This window comes from Barbus barbus (genome assembly GCF_936440315.1).
Source record: "Barbus barbus genome assembly, chromosome: 18".
NCBI lineage: Eukaryota > Metazoa > Chordata > Actinopteri > Cypriniformes > Cyprinidae > Barbus > Barbus barbus.
This window is the reverse complement of record NC_136746.1, coordinates 11,368,044-11,384,915: the sequence shown is the minus strand read 5'-3', so window position 1 is coordinate 11,384,915 and position 16,872 is coordinate 11,368,044. Positions and strand designations below refer to the sequence as shown.

General features: G+C 35.6%; 2 protein-coding genes across 2 annotated transcripts in view; both read right to left on the bottom strand.

The window, feature by feature from the left end:
* The window catches only part of LOC306884073 (GDNF family receptor alpha-4-like), a 115,665-nt gene that overhangs the window by 93,299 nt on the left and 5,494 nt on the right, over positions 1 to 16,872 (bottom strand). The gene's annotated exons all lie outside the window — the stretch shown is intronic.
* On the bottom strand, positions 7,352 to 12,160 carry LOC306884178 (uncharacterized protein). The gene is made up of 8 exons (XM_079439900.1): positions 12,087 to 12,160; positions 11,604 to 11,761; positions 11,315 to 11,399; positions 10,950 to 11,094; positions 9,863 to 10,053; positions 9,628 to 9,769; positions 8,971 to 9,086; positions 7,352 to 8,238 (listed from the first exon to the last, which is right to left on the bottom strand). Exons 5-8 carry the CDS (start codon positions 9,965 to 9,967, stop codon positions 7,933 to 7,935), a joined length of 669 nt encoding a protein of 222 aa, XP_079296026.1. The 5' UTR covers positions 9,968 to 10,053; positions 10,950 to 11,094; positions 11,315 to 11,399; positions 11,604 to 11,761; positions 12,087 to 12,160; the 3' UTR covers positions 7,352 to 7,932.

Here is a 16,872-nt window from a genome sequence, read left to right as displayed (position 1 = left end):
CAGCTGTTTTCAGCATGGAAAATAATAAGAAATGTGTTAGTTTAGCAGCAAATCAGCATATTAGAATCATTTCTTAAAGATCATGTGACACTGAAGACTGGAGTTACAAAGCTGAAAATTCAGCTTTGCATCACAGGAATATATTAAAACAGTTATTTTCATTTGTAATAAGTACAGTATTTTACTCTGCATTTTAAATCAAATAAATGCAAATAAATTAACTTGTGAGTGTAAAGTGTAAAGAGACTTTCTAAAACATTTTTTTTGTTTTTTATCTTACCATGCACACACACACACACACACACACACCAGTCCAGGGAGACCATTTAAGTTTTTACCACTGCATGCTGGGAATGTGGCAGCATTTAGCCATGTTAGCCATCTGTTGAGGGGACATGACTTAGACTCAAATCAAACGCTGCCGCCCACACGCTGTGATGGTATCGATACTCTCACCTCCCGATGATTCATATATCTCTCCAGAACTCCAGAACTGCGGGAACATCACTCTGCATCACACTGACTAATGAACATTGATAGCCCTCGAGGAGGACAGTGGGTAATCCTGGGAGCATGTCGAGGAGACGGGGATCAATAAACTGCTTAATAACTGTCCATCTCTCCAGCCGCTAACACTGATGACCATTTGGTCAACACAACACTCCCCATGTAGCGTTTTGTCTTCATTGTCATGTTTAATTAATTTTAAATGATGATTTTTAATGTTTTTCGCATTTGTGTGTGAGAATGTGCATTTAAAATCTGAGACCGCTAGTGAAAATGTTTTTTTTTTTCTCGTAACAAATTAGATTATCTGAATATCAATTTGTCCTCGTTTTGCTTTAATTGACTCATAGTGTCAAATCTCATGACTTTATCCAACGTGATTTGAGAATGATCCAAATCCATTTTCCATCATAAGATGTCTTTGCTTTCAAATTTTCAATATCCTTTCTGTTTATTTCTAGGTTTTAATTAAATTTTAAATCCCAAATTTTCATTGTGCCCCCAGACTTTTAGATCCCACTATTTATGTACAAATGTATTGCCTTCAACAAAGACCACAGAGACTTAATTAAACTACTTTGTACCCTTCAGTGACGACCATCAAACTGTAGCACCTGTGCATAATAAGAGAATCATTTTAAATATAGATTAGCTCACCTTCTCAATGTTGACACCATTTAGTTCTGTAACTCAAAAAGTTAAAACCGAGGGCAATTCAGGTAGGAGCAACAAATTCACTTTACCTACCTATACCTACCTATACTATTCTGGCCAATCTATACAGTAGCCCCTACAAAGACAAGCTAGGAATGAGTTTTATTGAGTAAAACAGAACAGAGCAGTAAGAATGAGATTGAGAGATCAGGGGAGTGAATTGCCTTGTAATTGCAAACAAACCAATGGTTGAGGGCAGATGTGTGAGGCTGTATGTGTGTGTGTGTGTGTGTGTGTGTGTGTGTGTGTGTGACTGTCATGTAAACACGCTGTTTGCAGATGTGAGGCGCTATAGAGCATGGACTAATACACAAAACAACATTTTTAAATTTTATTTAGTGTATTTGTGTATTTTCACATTTAACTGTGAAATACACAAATCCAAATATTTACCTATTTATAAATTAAGACATACAACATTTTTTGGTTTTATATAGAGCTAATTATTAACAGTAATTACTAATTATAATGTATTAATTAAATTATACTAACAACCCCAAAAACCTACCAATGCAATAAAACCTTTGTGATTAGTTAAATAAATAAATAAATAAATAAATAGAGCAAGACATTTCTGATTAGTTAACACTCTCTGAATAATATTGTGTGTGGGCATGTACAGAAGTAATAGACTGAGAAATGTGGCGGAATTTTAAGTAGGACAAATCAACAGAAGTCCAAGTTCAATTAAGTAAAGTAAAATTAAGTAAAAATTGCTAAGGCTGAGCTGTTTCATCACCATTTTTAAAGGGATAGTATGATAAAAAAAAATCTCTTTTTGCTTCATCTTTAAGAATACAATGTGACGTAAAATGTAAGTTCACTGTGACATATTCTAACTTTCAGAACTTAAACCTCCCTCTGTGAACTATATTGTCACCCAGCTCTAATCTGTTAAATGTGACTATAAGTCATGAAGATACACTCTCAGAAAAAAAAAGGTACAAAAAGCTGTCACTGTGGTGATAGACCTAAGGTGCAAGCTTTAAAAGGTACATCTTTGTACCTTTCCCCCCCATACATACTGTATTATTGTCTTAAAAGTACATTATTAGCATGTAAAATCGACAGTTTTCAATGTACAATATTATGTACAGTATACATTAAAATCATGATTTTCTGTAAATCTGCCTTAAAACAATGCATATTGTGAAAAGAGCTATACAAATAACATTGACTTGACTCACCAGTCCGAAAGGACAATTTATGTCTATAAAAGCAGACTCATTTCACATTTGTGACATCATATCGATGACTAAATTAACATATGACAGTCCATCAGCACATCACATCAACAATGCCTAGGTTTTTAGCTCACCCTGTTACAGTAAGTAATGAATAAAACCATTATGCTGAAATACCAAAACAAGAAGATTTGCGTTGTTCTGCTATTAATCATTGAATCTCCTGTTCAACTTTCTATGCGTTTTTATGCAAACTTTGCAAAATGGCTGTTATTGGAGAATGTGATATAAGAATCAATACAAAGAGGGCATTCCCTTAGAAGTCTTAAAGGTACAGCTATTACAGCAGCAAAACTAAACCTAATAAAAGTCAGAGACAGGATTCAACATGACCAACTTTGGTGCAAACCTTTACAAAAAATGACTAATGCTAATGGAAATCAGGAGAACAATGGAATGATAAAATAAATATATTTAATGACCCCTTTACCAAGTTGGCATTCTCTCGCTGTCTATTTTATCTTCCACTGCTGTATTCTGTATTGCAATGTGTTGTTTGTCAAATATTGCCTTATCTTTTATAAAAGATAAATCAAAAGATAACAGTGATTTTTTTTTTTAGAGTTCTTTTTGTGAATTGGATTCAAAGCTAAATTGCATATTTGAAGCTTCAAGAGTCTTTTATGAAATGTTTTTTTTTAAGAGAAAATGCATCTATTATGCAATCATACAGAATAGGCCGATAGCTTGCCTTCTTGTCAAACTATACAAAACTGTGCTCACTGTTTAATTTTCAAACCAACTTCACAGTGCTTGTTCTCAATAGACATCTGCATTGTTAATGACTGGTTTATCAGCCTCCTTATTTTGTCCTCATTATGAGCCAATCAGCATGGTGCATTTTGTCAGTCTGCTAATTACAGGCCAATCAGCTCAGTGCATTTTGGTGAACTGCTCATTAGGAACCAATCAACTCAGTGTGTTTAGCTGAACTGCCCACAGATTCTGCCACTTGTTGCCCTGATTTGACCTATCGGTCCTTTCCATCAGCTCCCAAATGAACATGAAGGGATCAAAGGCAGAACTATGCGAGGCATATCCAGTGTGGCCTAATCTAATTATGACTGATGCCAAGCCAAGCCTGCTGACTTTAGCCTTTGACTGTAATGAGCATGGTGACAGCTGGCAGTGCACCATATATGTTACATATACAGGAAGAATTAGTCATGTTACACCGGAGGTGATACCCCTTTTGTCTTCGAGTTAAAATGCAATAAGAGGCTTTAATGCATGTGAATGAGGTTTAGTCACACCATGGCTAAAAAGGATGCATGCAGGTTTCATTAGAACTAGCAGAGATAATGTTTATGCCAGACTGCAGGCAACTTTTTATTGTCTGTATTGTGAGAATTCACAGGCGCTTGCCACACACCAAATACAAGTAAAAATAGATTTAGTGAGCAAACAGAGTTGGTCAGCAACTTTATAAGGAAAAGCTGCATTACATGGTTTAAAAAGAACTGCATGAATGATAATTTTAGCCTTGCTGATGTAACTGACAACTTATGTCAATCTGACACATCTTCCTTATCTTTAAACAGCTTATATCTCAGTGAAAGATTCAGCACTGTAGGATTGTTTTTATTTTGTGTTACACCACAAAATCTTCACAATTCTTTTTTTTTTTAAAGACAGATAGAGACAGGCTTAGGTTGTATTGATGCTGCAAGTGAGACAATGACCTGTACTGTTGGTCAATGAATGTAGACTAATAATCAGTTTGATCAGTATTTTTAAACAAAACATTTTTCATGTAGGAAATTATTAGTTCTTTAATATTGTATTTTTACAGATTACTGTGCCATCTGGTACATCTTTTAAAACAATAACGCTTAAAAAAAGCAGTGCAATAAGCAGAAAATGACACTGTTTACAGTTTTACAGACGGAAATTATATTTTATAAAATATATTTTGTAAAAGAATAACGCTAAATGCAGTTTAATGGTCCTAATAAATTAAATGTAATTAATTTTTAGATTAAAATTAAGATTTTCTATTTTCACTAGCCATTGCAGAAAGTTCATTTTGGACCCTGAACACACACTCGTTCAAGCTAAAGGCACATGCCGGCTTTACAGTGGTTGAGGTTCACACATTCTCCAAGCCTGAGTGTTTTGTTCTTCATGAACAAAAGTCTCTCGCAGACAGAAGAGACAGAAAGGCTACAGTAAACAGAACAAAACGTGCCTCAGTTCACACATCACTTTATATCCCCTCCCAGGCAGAGACCATCAGACCCTGCATTGTTGATCTGTATTCTTGTGGTTGCGGCACATGGACTTGACAAGAGTCTGAACCCTGTTCATTTGTATTCACGTGACCGTGGCTCAACCTCAATTCCCCCTTATTCACGGCCAGCCTCCGTAGCACTAACAAGAAGTCTCTGCTTGTGAGCAAGGTGGTAGCGTTCTTCAGCACCCTGCCGAGATAAAATCACTCCAGACAATCTCCAGTCTTTCCCATTCCGCCTGTCGGTATGCCGCATGGAAGTTGTAAAAATGCCAGATTCTTTTATTGAGGCTCTGGTAATTGTCCTGGCAGTTTAATCGTGCCTTTACAAAAGACGGCGGAATGACGGGCCGTTAACATAATGAGCGGCTCTGTCACCTCCTCCTGCGCTTCAGTCCTCTCTGCCCGCTCCACGGTTGTGTGTGTGTGTGTGTGCTTTCCTTTATCTAAATCCAAAAAAGGTCTCAATTTCTCCTCTTTTCTTCTCTGCTCTCTCCAGATGATAGGGGCGGATTGGATCCTGTGCAACAAGCCGACTGAATGGATGACTGACTCTAAATGAGCTTGCACCAAGGGTGCATATTTCAGACCTGATCTCACACATATAGGTCTATACATATCATCAGGTGTGCTAGATACAACAGCACATTAGGACTGGGTGATTTGATGGCAGAAATGTGTCATCCTGAGTAGAGATCTGGTATATACCGCAGTACATATCCATGCACAGGGGCATAAGGAGGGACAACATGTTCATTTTCTCTTACAGTTTAGTTTAGTTTGCACAAGGGTAAATATATACAATAAAAACACGATAAACAAACAAACAAAAAATATATAATACAATCCATATACTGTGCAGGGAGAGGAAAAAAGAAAAAAAAACATACTCAAAATAAACCATCTATGGTACATAAAATACAAGATAAATTATTACAAAGCAGCATTTAAATGATCTTTTATTCTTCTTTTATAACATAGCCTATTAAAGAGGAAAATTTTTTGCTAGATGAGATAAATCATTCCATAATTTAACACCCCTAAATCTTATCAAGGATTGACCTCTACAAGTGAGAACTTTAGGAAAATGAACATTTTAAAGTTGACAAGTTAAATAACAATGAACCTGTGAATTTACTTTAAAATACATTTTAAATGGCTCTGGAATGTAACCCTCACTTGAATATATCTTATACATAAAAACACATATTTGAAGAATATTAATATCATAAACGGTAAAAACCTGAAGTTTATGAAATAAAGAAGTAGATGAAGTATATTTGTTTGATTGGGTTGCAATCCTAACAAAATGCTTCTGAAGAACAAAAATTCTTCGAAGAGTAGTAGGAAAAGTACTCGCCCAAACAATATTACAATATGAAAGATACAGATAAATTAAACTACAATAAAGCATAAGAAGACACTCTGTAGTAACAAGAACACCTCCTTATTATACCAGTAGATTTATGTATTTTTCTGCTCACGTAATCAGCTTGTTCTTTCCTACTCAAAGTCTCATCAATAAATACTCCCAAAAATGTTGTAGTTGACACTTGAGGCACCTCAATAGACTCCATAATCATTTTTGATAAATCCTTTGGGTATATTTTTTTACCACTAAAAATTATAAAACTTGACTTTATTATATTTAACGATAATTTGTTTAAATTAAACCAATTTGCATAAGCAAGTAAACCATTATTTGCATTCTTAATTAATTAAAATTTGAGTGAGAGAGAACTAAGGTTGTATCATCAGCAAACATTACTGGAGTAAGAATATTTGAAACATTTGACAGGTCATTTATATAAATAAGAAATAGTAATGGTCCAAGTATGGACCCCTGAGGAACCCCACAGAGTAGACTTGCTTTGCTAGAATAGCAACCCTTATAACAAACAAACTGTCTTCTATTAAAAATATAATTCATCAACCATTTATATGTAAACTTATGAAAACCATATTTAAACAATTTATTCAATTAAATGTAATGATTAACTGTATCAAAAGCTTTTGACAAGTCTAAAAAAAATACTACAAGCAAATTCTTGATTTTCCAGTGCTAGGGTAACCTTGTCAATCAGGTGAAGCAAAGCATATAAGTAGAGTGTTTTTTTCGGAATCCATATTAATGCTTATAAAGAATAGAATCTAAGTGAGTCTAAGTGAGAAAGAATCCACTTATATACTATTTTTTCTAAAATGTTTGAGAAACATGGCAAAATAGATCAATAGATAGGTCTATAGTTGTTAAAGCATTGTGGATCATCTGCTTTAAACAGAGGAATAATTTTAGCTATTTTTAAATCCTCTGGTACAATACCTGTTTTCAAAGAAAGAGAAAAAATGTGAACTGCAATAGCAGTTCACATAAAAAACACTGGGTTAAAAACAACCCAAATTGGGTTGTTTCTAACCCAACTGCTGGGTAAATATAGGACAGAACCCATATGGGGTTAAACTAACCCAAGAAGTTGGGTTATTAATTTTAACCCAGCAAATGGGTTGTTTTTCTACCCAAAACTTGGTTATTTTTTACTAAAATGATGGGTTAATTTGATTTCATAAATGGGTTATATTTTGAAAGGTAATTTATTTGTATTCCTTTTAAAATCATATTTTAAAATTAAATATACCACATGATAAACAAACAGGTCAACATTGTATAAGCTTTATTTTTTCATTAATATTTTTCAGCACATTACACTTTGTAAATACACTTTACTCAACCAAATATTCAAGAGATCATACAAAATTAAAACAATAAAATTCCATTTATAAACAGCATTCAAAAACAATTTATTTCATTTTTATGGTTTGCCTCTGTAGTTGAAAAACTGTAAATGTTTTAACATTTTTAAAAATTCATGAACTACAAAAAACCTCAAGGTTTAGTAAAACAGTTTGCACATGAATCCATATGCACATGAAGTTAAAAACTCTGAAATACCTCAACAACTGTTTGTTACAAAGCAGTATTGTTTTTAGTCTACGAACCTGTTGTTTTTAGCCTACAGTATGAACACAAAAATAAAACAATGAAATACAGAATTTTTCCAGTAAAAAGTTTTCACAAAAATATTGATAATCATCAGTATGTGCACAAAGTACTACTCTTCCTCAAGCAAAAAAATAAATAAATATATATATATAAAAAACTTAACTGCAAATAAAATGAAAAATAAATTGCTACCTCATATACTTGAACCACTACTTGTTCAAAGAACTTCTTATCATCTACTTGCAAGAATGTAGTGCCGAGTGTAAAAATTTCACTGTTGGGGATTCACTTCCCTCCAACTGAAAAATATTTTGAATAAACTCCCAACAATAGAAACACTGTTTTGGATAGGTTACATCGAAAACATAAAATGATTTGAAGCCTGCATCTACTGCCCCAATGAGAGTGCTTTGCTCCAAAGCTTTTCCTGCAAGGATGACAAATGCCTGAGAGTCAATGAGTCCATTTTCAAGTGACAGGACATAAGGGTAAGGTCTTGATTCTTCAGCCTGCTGGAGGTACTCCACCATATTTGTTCCAACCTAAAGGACAGATAATGCAAATGAATTAAGGTGAAAAAGAATGGGGGTATCGGGGGTGTGGGTATGGGTGGTGGGTTGGGTAGTTAATCCAAAATGTTTATTCAATCAAGGGCCAGAGCTTTGGATGAGGCAAAATACCTGAAAGTTATTATGGCCCACTTTGACAGAGCCACTGACAGGCATACAAAGCAAGTCAAAAGAGTTTCGGTAACACTTTACAATAACGTTTTATTAGTTAAAATGAACTAAGCATGAACAATACTTCTACAGAATTTAATAATCTTAATTTCTGCATTTACTGTTGAAATCACATTGTATTTGTTAACATTGGTTAATGCACTGTGAAAATATGAATGACTGTTGCTTTTTTTCAAACTAACAGTAACAAAAATTCAATAAATACTGTAACAAATGTATTGCTCATTGTTAGTTTATGTTAGTTAACACATTAATATTAACAAATGAGACCTTATTGTAAAGTGTTACCAGATTTCTTATTATAAGCTGTTCATGGGCAGGGTTATCCATTTACATTACATTACATTTAGTCATTTAGCAGATGTTTTTATCCAAAGCGACTTACAAATGAGGATAATAGAAGCAATCAAAATTAACAAAAGAGCAATGCGCAAGTGCTATAACAAGTCTCAGTTAGCTTAACGCAGTACACATAGCAAGTTTTTAAAAATAATATAATCCCAAACTTTTAAATGGTAGTGTAGTCGTACTTACAGGCTGAATGTCGATGAAAGCTTTTTTGCTTTCATCAACGCTGGGCCGGACAGTTTTGTAGGGTGGAGGTGGAAGCAAAACAGGTAGCAGCTTTAGTGCAAGATTTCCCTTTGCATCTGTAGGAAAACAATTTTCCATATATCAACACTACTAAAAACAGTAGCGAGCTGTCATTTAATAATAACTAATATAGAATATAGGGCCAGATTTACTAAACAGAGAAAATTAGCATGAGACCAAAATCCTATAAAAGCATAGACTGAAGTGTAAAGTTCTGCTGTTGATCTACTAACTATGTGCAAATTAAAGAACATAGACACATAATGACCAATATAACCTAGCAAGAGCAGCAGAAATTAAAAACAATGTGGTTTGACAAGCGATATGTTCAGATAAAGGTATTTCAAATAATTGAAGATGATTGGAGAAAATGTTGCTCCTCCCAGCAGCAATTATTACCAAGCACAAAAATGGGTTAAGACCTATAAACTACCACAAATGCATATGCAATAATGTTAGCCTTGGCCGCAAAAATAATGGCCCAATTTTCTTTTCACTAATTCTTCACTGCATATCTTTAGTAAATTCTGACAGTAATATGGTGCAAGCTTTTAGTAAATCTGGCCCGTAATATCAAAATGGTGGAGAAACTTTAACCTTCTGTCATCTCTTCAACGGAACATGGAAGCTTTGCTTCTCGCTCTGCAAAATTCAAGATCCTGTCAGTATACCAAGGGAGCCATTTTTCAAACAGTTTTGAAGCTGCATCCTGGTGTAGTATGTGAAAGTCTTGTGCAATCTACAAGCAAAAATAACAACAACAAAAACTTTTCTTAAAAAAGAAAAAATATAACTCATGTTACCATATGCTAAAGACAGTATGTTAACATACCATTCCTGGGTTAGTTAGCCGAGGAAACTCATTGAGGACCTCAAACATATTTTTTGAGTTGTTTGCCCTTATCCACTGCGCCCTGTACAACGCAGTTTCTCGCATGTACTGTTCCAGCTGGCTGATGGGCTGTGTGTTGTTTCTCAGCCATTGTTTAATTTCCTCAGCTCTCTCTTCAGATATGGTTGATTCTGCTGGACAAAGAAATAATGCTGTTAATCAAATAGAGGCTTACAGAAAAATCCAACATATAAAAGGATAAGTTAAAGAGCTTTTCAACACTTTAACCAGTTAATCCTGGATGTTTCTAAACTCCATGCAAAATGATTCCTGAATTATAATGCTTAACATTTCCCATTACTCATAATTTATTCAGGGTCAACAATTAATCCTGGTTATTCATAAACTGACGTTTTACACTGTACATTTGTAAGCCATGAGTTAATGTTCTTATTTGCATATTTGTGGTGTCTGTGTCATTGTTTGGATAAATGCTGCTTGCGACATATTTACATAACAGCTCTAACATTGTGCACTGCACAATCATATTATATCGATCTCTTCACTCCAACTGATAGTTTTCACGTGACATCACACCCTTATAGGAACGCTATGCTCCATTGTACAGGCAAGCAGATGAACGCAGAATATAAACGCAGCGTGCATAGTTTTACATTAAATAGTGGAATTGTTGAGTAACATCTCAGAAAGAAATGGCAAATCTGCTTTATTCCTTGAAAAAGAGATGAACTGTACCACTTAAGCTGGGCACACCACATACTGACTGCACCCTCTTTTTCACTTCTGTTCATTAAATGTCTGCCAAATTTTGTCAGGGTTTTGTCTCGGTTGTTGTATCGCATATGTATATATATATATATATATATATACATACACACACACAAATATTTACATGTTAAGAAATTTGCTGAAAAAAATGCATTTGAAAACGAGAGGATGCTTCTTTTTTATGCATTATAAACAACAAAAAGTCCCTTTGTCTTGACATCTTAAAATCATTGGACTTTGAGATTGCAGGGATTTTTTTGCATGAACTACTCCTTTAAGAATCGAGTCTACCCATTACCTGGCAGGACTGTCCTGCATGGTGCATCTTCTTTCTCTCCTTGTGGTCTTCTCAAGCGCCTCAGTCGCTTTCGTATGTTCCTCAGTCTCTCTTCAATGAACCCAGTGGCTGGTCTATTATTTCGGCATTGGGCATACCATGTGTCCTGGAAAGACATAAATAATGTATGAACATACAATACACATGAACACAGGGCCTGAATTTCAGTGCGGGATTGTGGGTATTGTGAATAATTCTATACATTCCTCTACACATTGTCACTTATATATTTAAAAAATTCAGCAATTTAAACAATTCTGTATGCCCTCTCTGACACGTACACAGTAACATGTACTATTTACATAGCAACAAATCTTACTACTTACATAACCATTGGCAGTTTTATCGTGCAGACAGGGGAATGCTTGCACCTAGGCTGATGCTAGGCCCTTTTTTGTCTCCGAGCTTGGACTATGAACAAGAAATGACAAAAATAGTGAATAATCAGAACAAACGATTGTACAACCATGACGCGGGCCACAAAAAAAAATGCAGATGGGCTAAGCTACCTCGGCTTTAGGTGATTATGATCCATCACATAAGTGATATTTTAGATACAGGACGGTACATTTTACCAGTCGGAAACGATTAAATAATACGAAGACAAATACAAACCTTAATTTCACCAGAAAAAACGCTGAAGACAGTGTTTGAAAAAGTGCCGTCTAGAAGTCCTCCTGCTGACGATCCAAAAAGCCCGCGACAGATGACCCAAAAATTGGGTTGTTTTGACTCAGCAGCACTGCAGTACGATGGAGGATGGGCAGGTTTGACTGTACGTGTACAAAAGGTGGTTTTCAGAAATGTATTACCAAAGATTTAGCTGTAATGGACAGAAATCTCATTTTAATAATCTGAAAAGGCAAGGAATGCAAGTTTACATTACATCTCGTTGCATAAATTTGAAAATTTATTTACTATCAGACCAGCGGGCATTATAAACCAGCAAAGCAAAACGAACGAATCTGGCGGCGCATTTAATGCCATGTAAACTTGACTGTTATCGCACATTTGTCTTTTTATAGCCCTCAGTATTATGTTATGTGTATAAATAGGTTAAAAAATACATGTTATATGTATAAATATATTGATACGAACCTTATTTCTCCAAATATTACAGTGTGTGTGTGGCATCCACCTCCACCTCGAATTCAGTCAGCCCGCGCTGCGCTGAGCCTGCTGAGTTGATTTGACCCAAGAAGCTGGGTTGATGCGTCTGGGTGGGGGAGGGGGTGTATTGATTCAACTCTCAGTAAAAATGACCCAGAAAATAACCCAGCGGTTGGGTTACAAAGAACTACCCCAAAACTACCCAGGACTGAGAAAATAACCCCCAAAAAATACCCAAATGGCTTAACCCAGCATTTGGGTAGAAAAAATAACCCAGGATTTTTTAGAGTGCATATAGCAGTGGCTGCAATATTGAACATTTCACCTGTTTGACAAGAAATACAGAAATATTATCATGACCAGCTGAAGATAATTTTAATTCATCAATAATTTAACTTATTTCCTGAATTTCAGGTGGCTTAAAAATAGAGATAATAGGAAATTGTCCTGATATATTGTCCAGGGGTACACCATTACCAATAGGGATATTATTAGCTAATTTATGACCAACATTAACAAAAAATTCATAAAATTTTTGAGCTATGTCAAATGGATCATTAAAATAATTTTTGCCATCCACAAAGTCTGAAGGTAATTCCGAGTTGGTCTTTTCTCTTTGCAGCAACTGATTTATTACTTTCCATGTGGATTTAATATCATTTGAACATTTCTTAAATTTTTCACTAAAGTATGTCTTTTTTGCTAATCTAATAGAATGGTTATATTTATTTCTGTAAGATTTATAAACACCTTAGGTGAGAGGAGTGGGATTTAAAATATATTTTCTATAGAGTTTGTTCTGTCTTAAACAAGACTTATTAAGGTCCTGACTGAATTTCTTTGCAGAACTACTGACTGGAAAATTTATTAAAACTAGAACTAATAACAGTCATAAATTGTTGATATGCTCTGTCAGCATCATATTCCTTACACAGATCATCCCAAGAAGTACTATAAATCAGATCCTTAAATTTAGAAATATTTAACTTACTCAGAATTCTCTTTTACTGAATTTCTTTTGATAGTTTAACCCTGTTAACCCTCATTTCAGAACAGTGAAATATAGGAAAATGACCAGACAAGTCTGAACATAACACACCAGATTTAATTCCTTGACTTAGAGAATTTGTTAAAATGTTATCAATTAAAGTTGCTGAATTTTCTTTAACTCTTGTAGGTTTATGAATAAGAGGAAAATAATAACTAGAGGAAAGAATATTTAGGAAATCTGCTGTAGGGGTATCACATTTATTTTTTAGGAGATTTATGTTAAAATCACCCAAAATATAACAATATTTATGCTCATTGTTTATCAAATCAAGTAAGTTGGCAAAAGTATCATTAAAATATTGAATATTGGAATAAGGTGCTCGGTAAATAACACCAACAATAATATTTCTTCCTCCATGACCAATTGAGAGCTCAACAAATAAATGTTCCACATTAATTCTATCTGAATTTAAGGTGAGATCATCCCTAATTTTAAATGTATAATCTTCATGAATAAACAAAGATACTCCACCTCCCAACATGTTCTTTCTAACACAATGAACACAGCTATATTTACAGTCAGGTCCATAAATATTGGGACATTGACACAATTCTAACGTTTTTGGCTTTATACACCACCACAATGGATTTCAAATGAAATGAACAAGATGTGCTTTAACTGCAGACTGTCAGCTTTAATTTGAGGGTATTTACATCCAAATCAGGTGAACGTTGTAGGAATTACAACAGTTTGCATATGTGCCCCGCACTTGTTAAGGGACCAAAAGTAATGGGACAGAATAATAATCATAAATCAAACTTTCACTTTTTAATACTTGGTTACAAATCCTTTGCAGTCAATTACAGCCTGAAGTCTGGAACGCATAGACATCACCAGACGCTGGGTTTCATCCCTGGTGATGCTCTGCCAGGCCTCTACTGCAACCGTCTTCAGTTCCTGCTTGTTCTTGGGGCATTTCCCCTTCAGTTTTGTCTTCAGCAAGTGAAATGCATGCTCAATCGGATTCAGGTCAGGTGATTGACTTGGCCATTGCATAACAGTCCACTTCTTTCCCTTCAAAAACTCTTTGGTTGCTTCTGCAGTATGCTTTGGGTCATTGTCCATCTGCACTGTGAAGCGCCGTCCAGTGAGTTCTGAAGCATTTGCAAGGCAAGGCAAGGCAAGGCAAGTTTATTTATATAGCACATTTCATACACAGTGGTAATTCAAAGTGCTTTTACATAAAAGAAAGTGAAATAGACATTAAAATCAATAAAAACATGGAAATAAAAATAATAAAAACAAGGAATTTTAAAATGATATAGAAAATGATTTAAAATAAATTTAAAGAAAATGATTATATCTAAAATTTATTGCAGTCAGTTCGGACATATAGCACAGTGCTCATTCAACAAATGCACAGCTAAACAGATGAGTTTTGAGTCTTGATTTAAATGTGGCTAATGTTTTAGCACATCTGATCTCTTCTGGAAGCTGGTTCCAACTGTGGGCTAATAATAGCTAAAAGCAGACTCCCCTTGTTTTGTGTGAACCCTTGGTATTTCTAACTGACTCGATTCTAATGATCTGAGTGGTCTGTTCGGTTTATATTCAGTGAGCATATCAGCAATATATTTAGGTCCTAGGCCATTGAGTGACTTATAAACGAGTAAAAGTACTTTAAAATCAATCCTAAATGTAACTGGAAGCCAGTGTAAGGACCTGAGGACTGGTGTGATATGCTCAGATTTTCTGGTTCTAGTCAGAATCCTGGCAGCAGCATTCTGGATGAGCTGCAGTTGTCTAATGGTCTTCTTGGGAAGGCCGGTGAGGAGACCATTACAGTAATCCACCCTGCTGGTGATAAAGGCATGAACAAGTTTCTCCAAGTCTTGATTGGAAACAAAACATCTAATTCTTGCAATGTTTTTGAGATGATAGTATGCTGATTTAGTTACTGCTTTGACATGACTACTGAAACTAAGGTCTGTCTCTAGAATCACCCCAAGATTTCTGACTTGGTTTTTAGTTGTTTGACCCCTAGAGTCAAGGTATGCATTCACCTTGAGAACTTCATCTTTCTTTCCAAATGCAATGATTTCAGTTTTCTCCTTGTTTAACTGAAGAAAGTTCTGGCACATCCAACTGTTAATTTCATCAATGCATTGGCAGAGGGAGTCAATGGGGCTGTAGTCATTTGGAGATAAGGCTAGGTAAATCTGGGTATCATCAGCATAGCTGTGATAGGCAATTTGGTTCTTCCTCATTATCTGACTTAGTGGGAGCATATACAGGTTAAACAAGAGCGGTGCAAGAATTGAGCCTTGTGGGACTCCACATGTCATGGCCGTCCACTTAGACTTATGCTCTCCTATACTCACATAATAACCTCTCCCTTCTAAGTATGACCTGAACCATTTGAGTGCCATCCCAGAAAGCCCGACCCAGTTTTCCAGTCTCTCTAGAAGTATGTTATGATCGACAGTGTCAAACGCAGCACTAAGATCTAGTAGTACCAGCACTGATATGCTGATTTGGCTGAATATGAGCAGATAATATTGCCCTAAACACTTCAGAATGCATCCTGCTGCTTTTGTCAGCAGTCACATCATCAATAAATACAAGAGAACCAGTTCCACTGGCAGCCATACATGCCCACGCCATGACACTACCACCACCATGCTTCACTGATGAGGTGGTATGCTTAGGATCATGAGCAGTTCCTTTCCTTCTCCATACTCTTCTCTTCCCATCACTCTGGTACAAGTTGATCTTGATCTCATCTGTCCATAGGATGTTGTTCCAGAACTGTGAAGGCTTTTTTAGATGTCGTTTGGCAAACTCTAATCTGGCCTTCCTGCTTTTGAGGCTCACCAATGGTTTACATCTTGTGGTGAACCCTCTGTATTCACTCTGGTAAAGTCTTCTCTTGATTGTTGACTTTGACACACATACACCTACCTCCTGGAGAGTGTTCATGATCTGGCCAACTGTTGTGAAGGGTGTTTTCTTCACCAGGGAAAGAATTCTTCGGTCATCCACCACAGTTGTTTTCTGTGGTCTTCCGGGTCTTTTGGTGTTGCTGAGCTCACCGGTGCGTTCCTTCTTTTTAAGAATGTTCCAAACAGTTGTTTTGGCCACGCCTAATGTTTTTGCTATCTCTCTGATGGGTTTGTTTTGTTTTTTCAGCCTAATGATGGCTTGCTTCACTGATAGGGACAGCTCTTTGTATCTCATCTTGACAGTTGACAGCAACAGATTCCAAATGCAAATAGCACACTTGAAATGAACTCTGGACCTTTTATCTGCTCATTGTAATTGGGATAATGAGGGAATAACACACACCTGGCCATGGAACAGCTGAGAAGCCAATTGTCCCATTACTTTTGGCCCCTTAACAAGTGGGAGGCACATATGCAAACTGTTGTAATTCCTACACCGTTCACCTGATTTGGATGTAAATACCCTCAAATTAAAGCTGACAGTCTGCAGTTAAAGCACATCTTGTTCGTTTCCTTTGAAATCCATTGTGGTGGTGTATAGAGCCAAAAATGTTAGAATTGTGTCGATGTCCCAATATTTATGGACCTGACTGTAGATAATTTAAACATTTCTCTAGAGTTTTCATTTAACCATGTTTCAGATAAAGCAATAATAGAAAATACACAATTTTGCAATTTAACGTAGATTAGACTCTTCTTAACACAATCTTCAAAAGAAACATTTTACTTTAGGCAGGATTCCTCAGATTCCAGTTTGATTGAAAACCTTATACAAGTTCAG

What these genes read in the sequence shown, in the direction of transcription:
- LOC306884178 (XM_079439900.1), bottom strand. Translation starts at nt 9,967, where the DNA reads ATGCGAGAAACTGCGTTGTACAGGGCGCAGTGGATAAGGGCAAACAAC. An exon ending in CGTTGAAGAGATGACAGAAG is followed by an intron (nt 9,087 to 9,627) that starts GTTAAAGTTTCT and finishes GTTTTCCTACAG; the next exon opens with ATGCAAAGGGAAATCTTGCA. An exon ending in CTTTCATCGACATTCAGCCT is followed by an intron (nt 8,239 to 8,970) that starts GTAAGTACGACT and finishes TCTGTCCTTTAG; the next exon opens with GTTGGAACAAATATGGTGGA.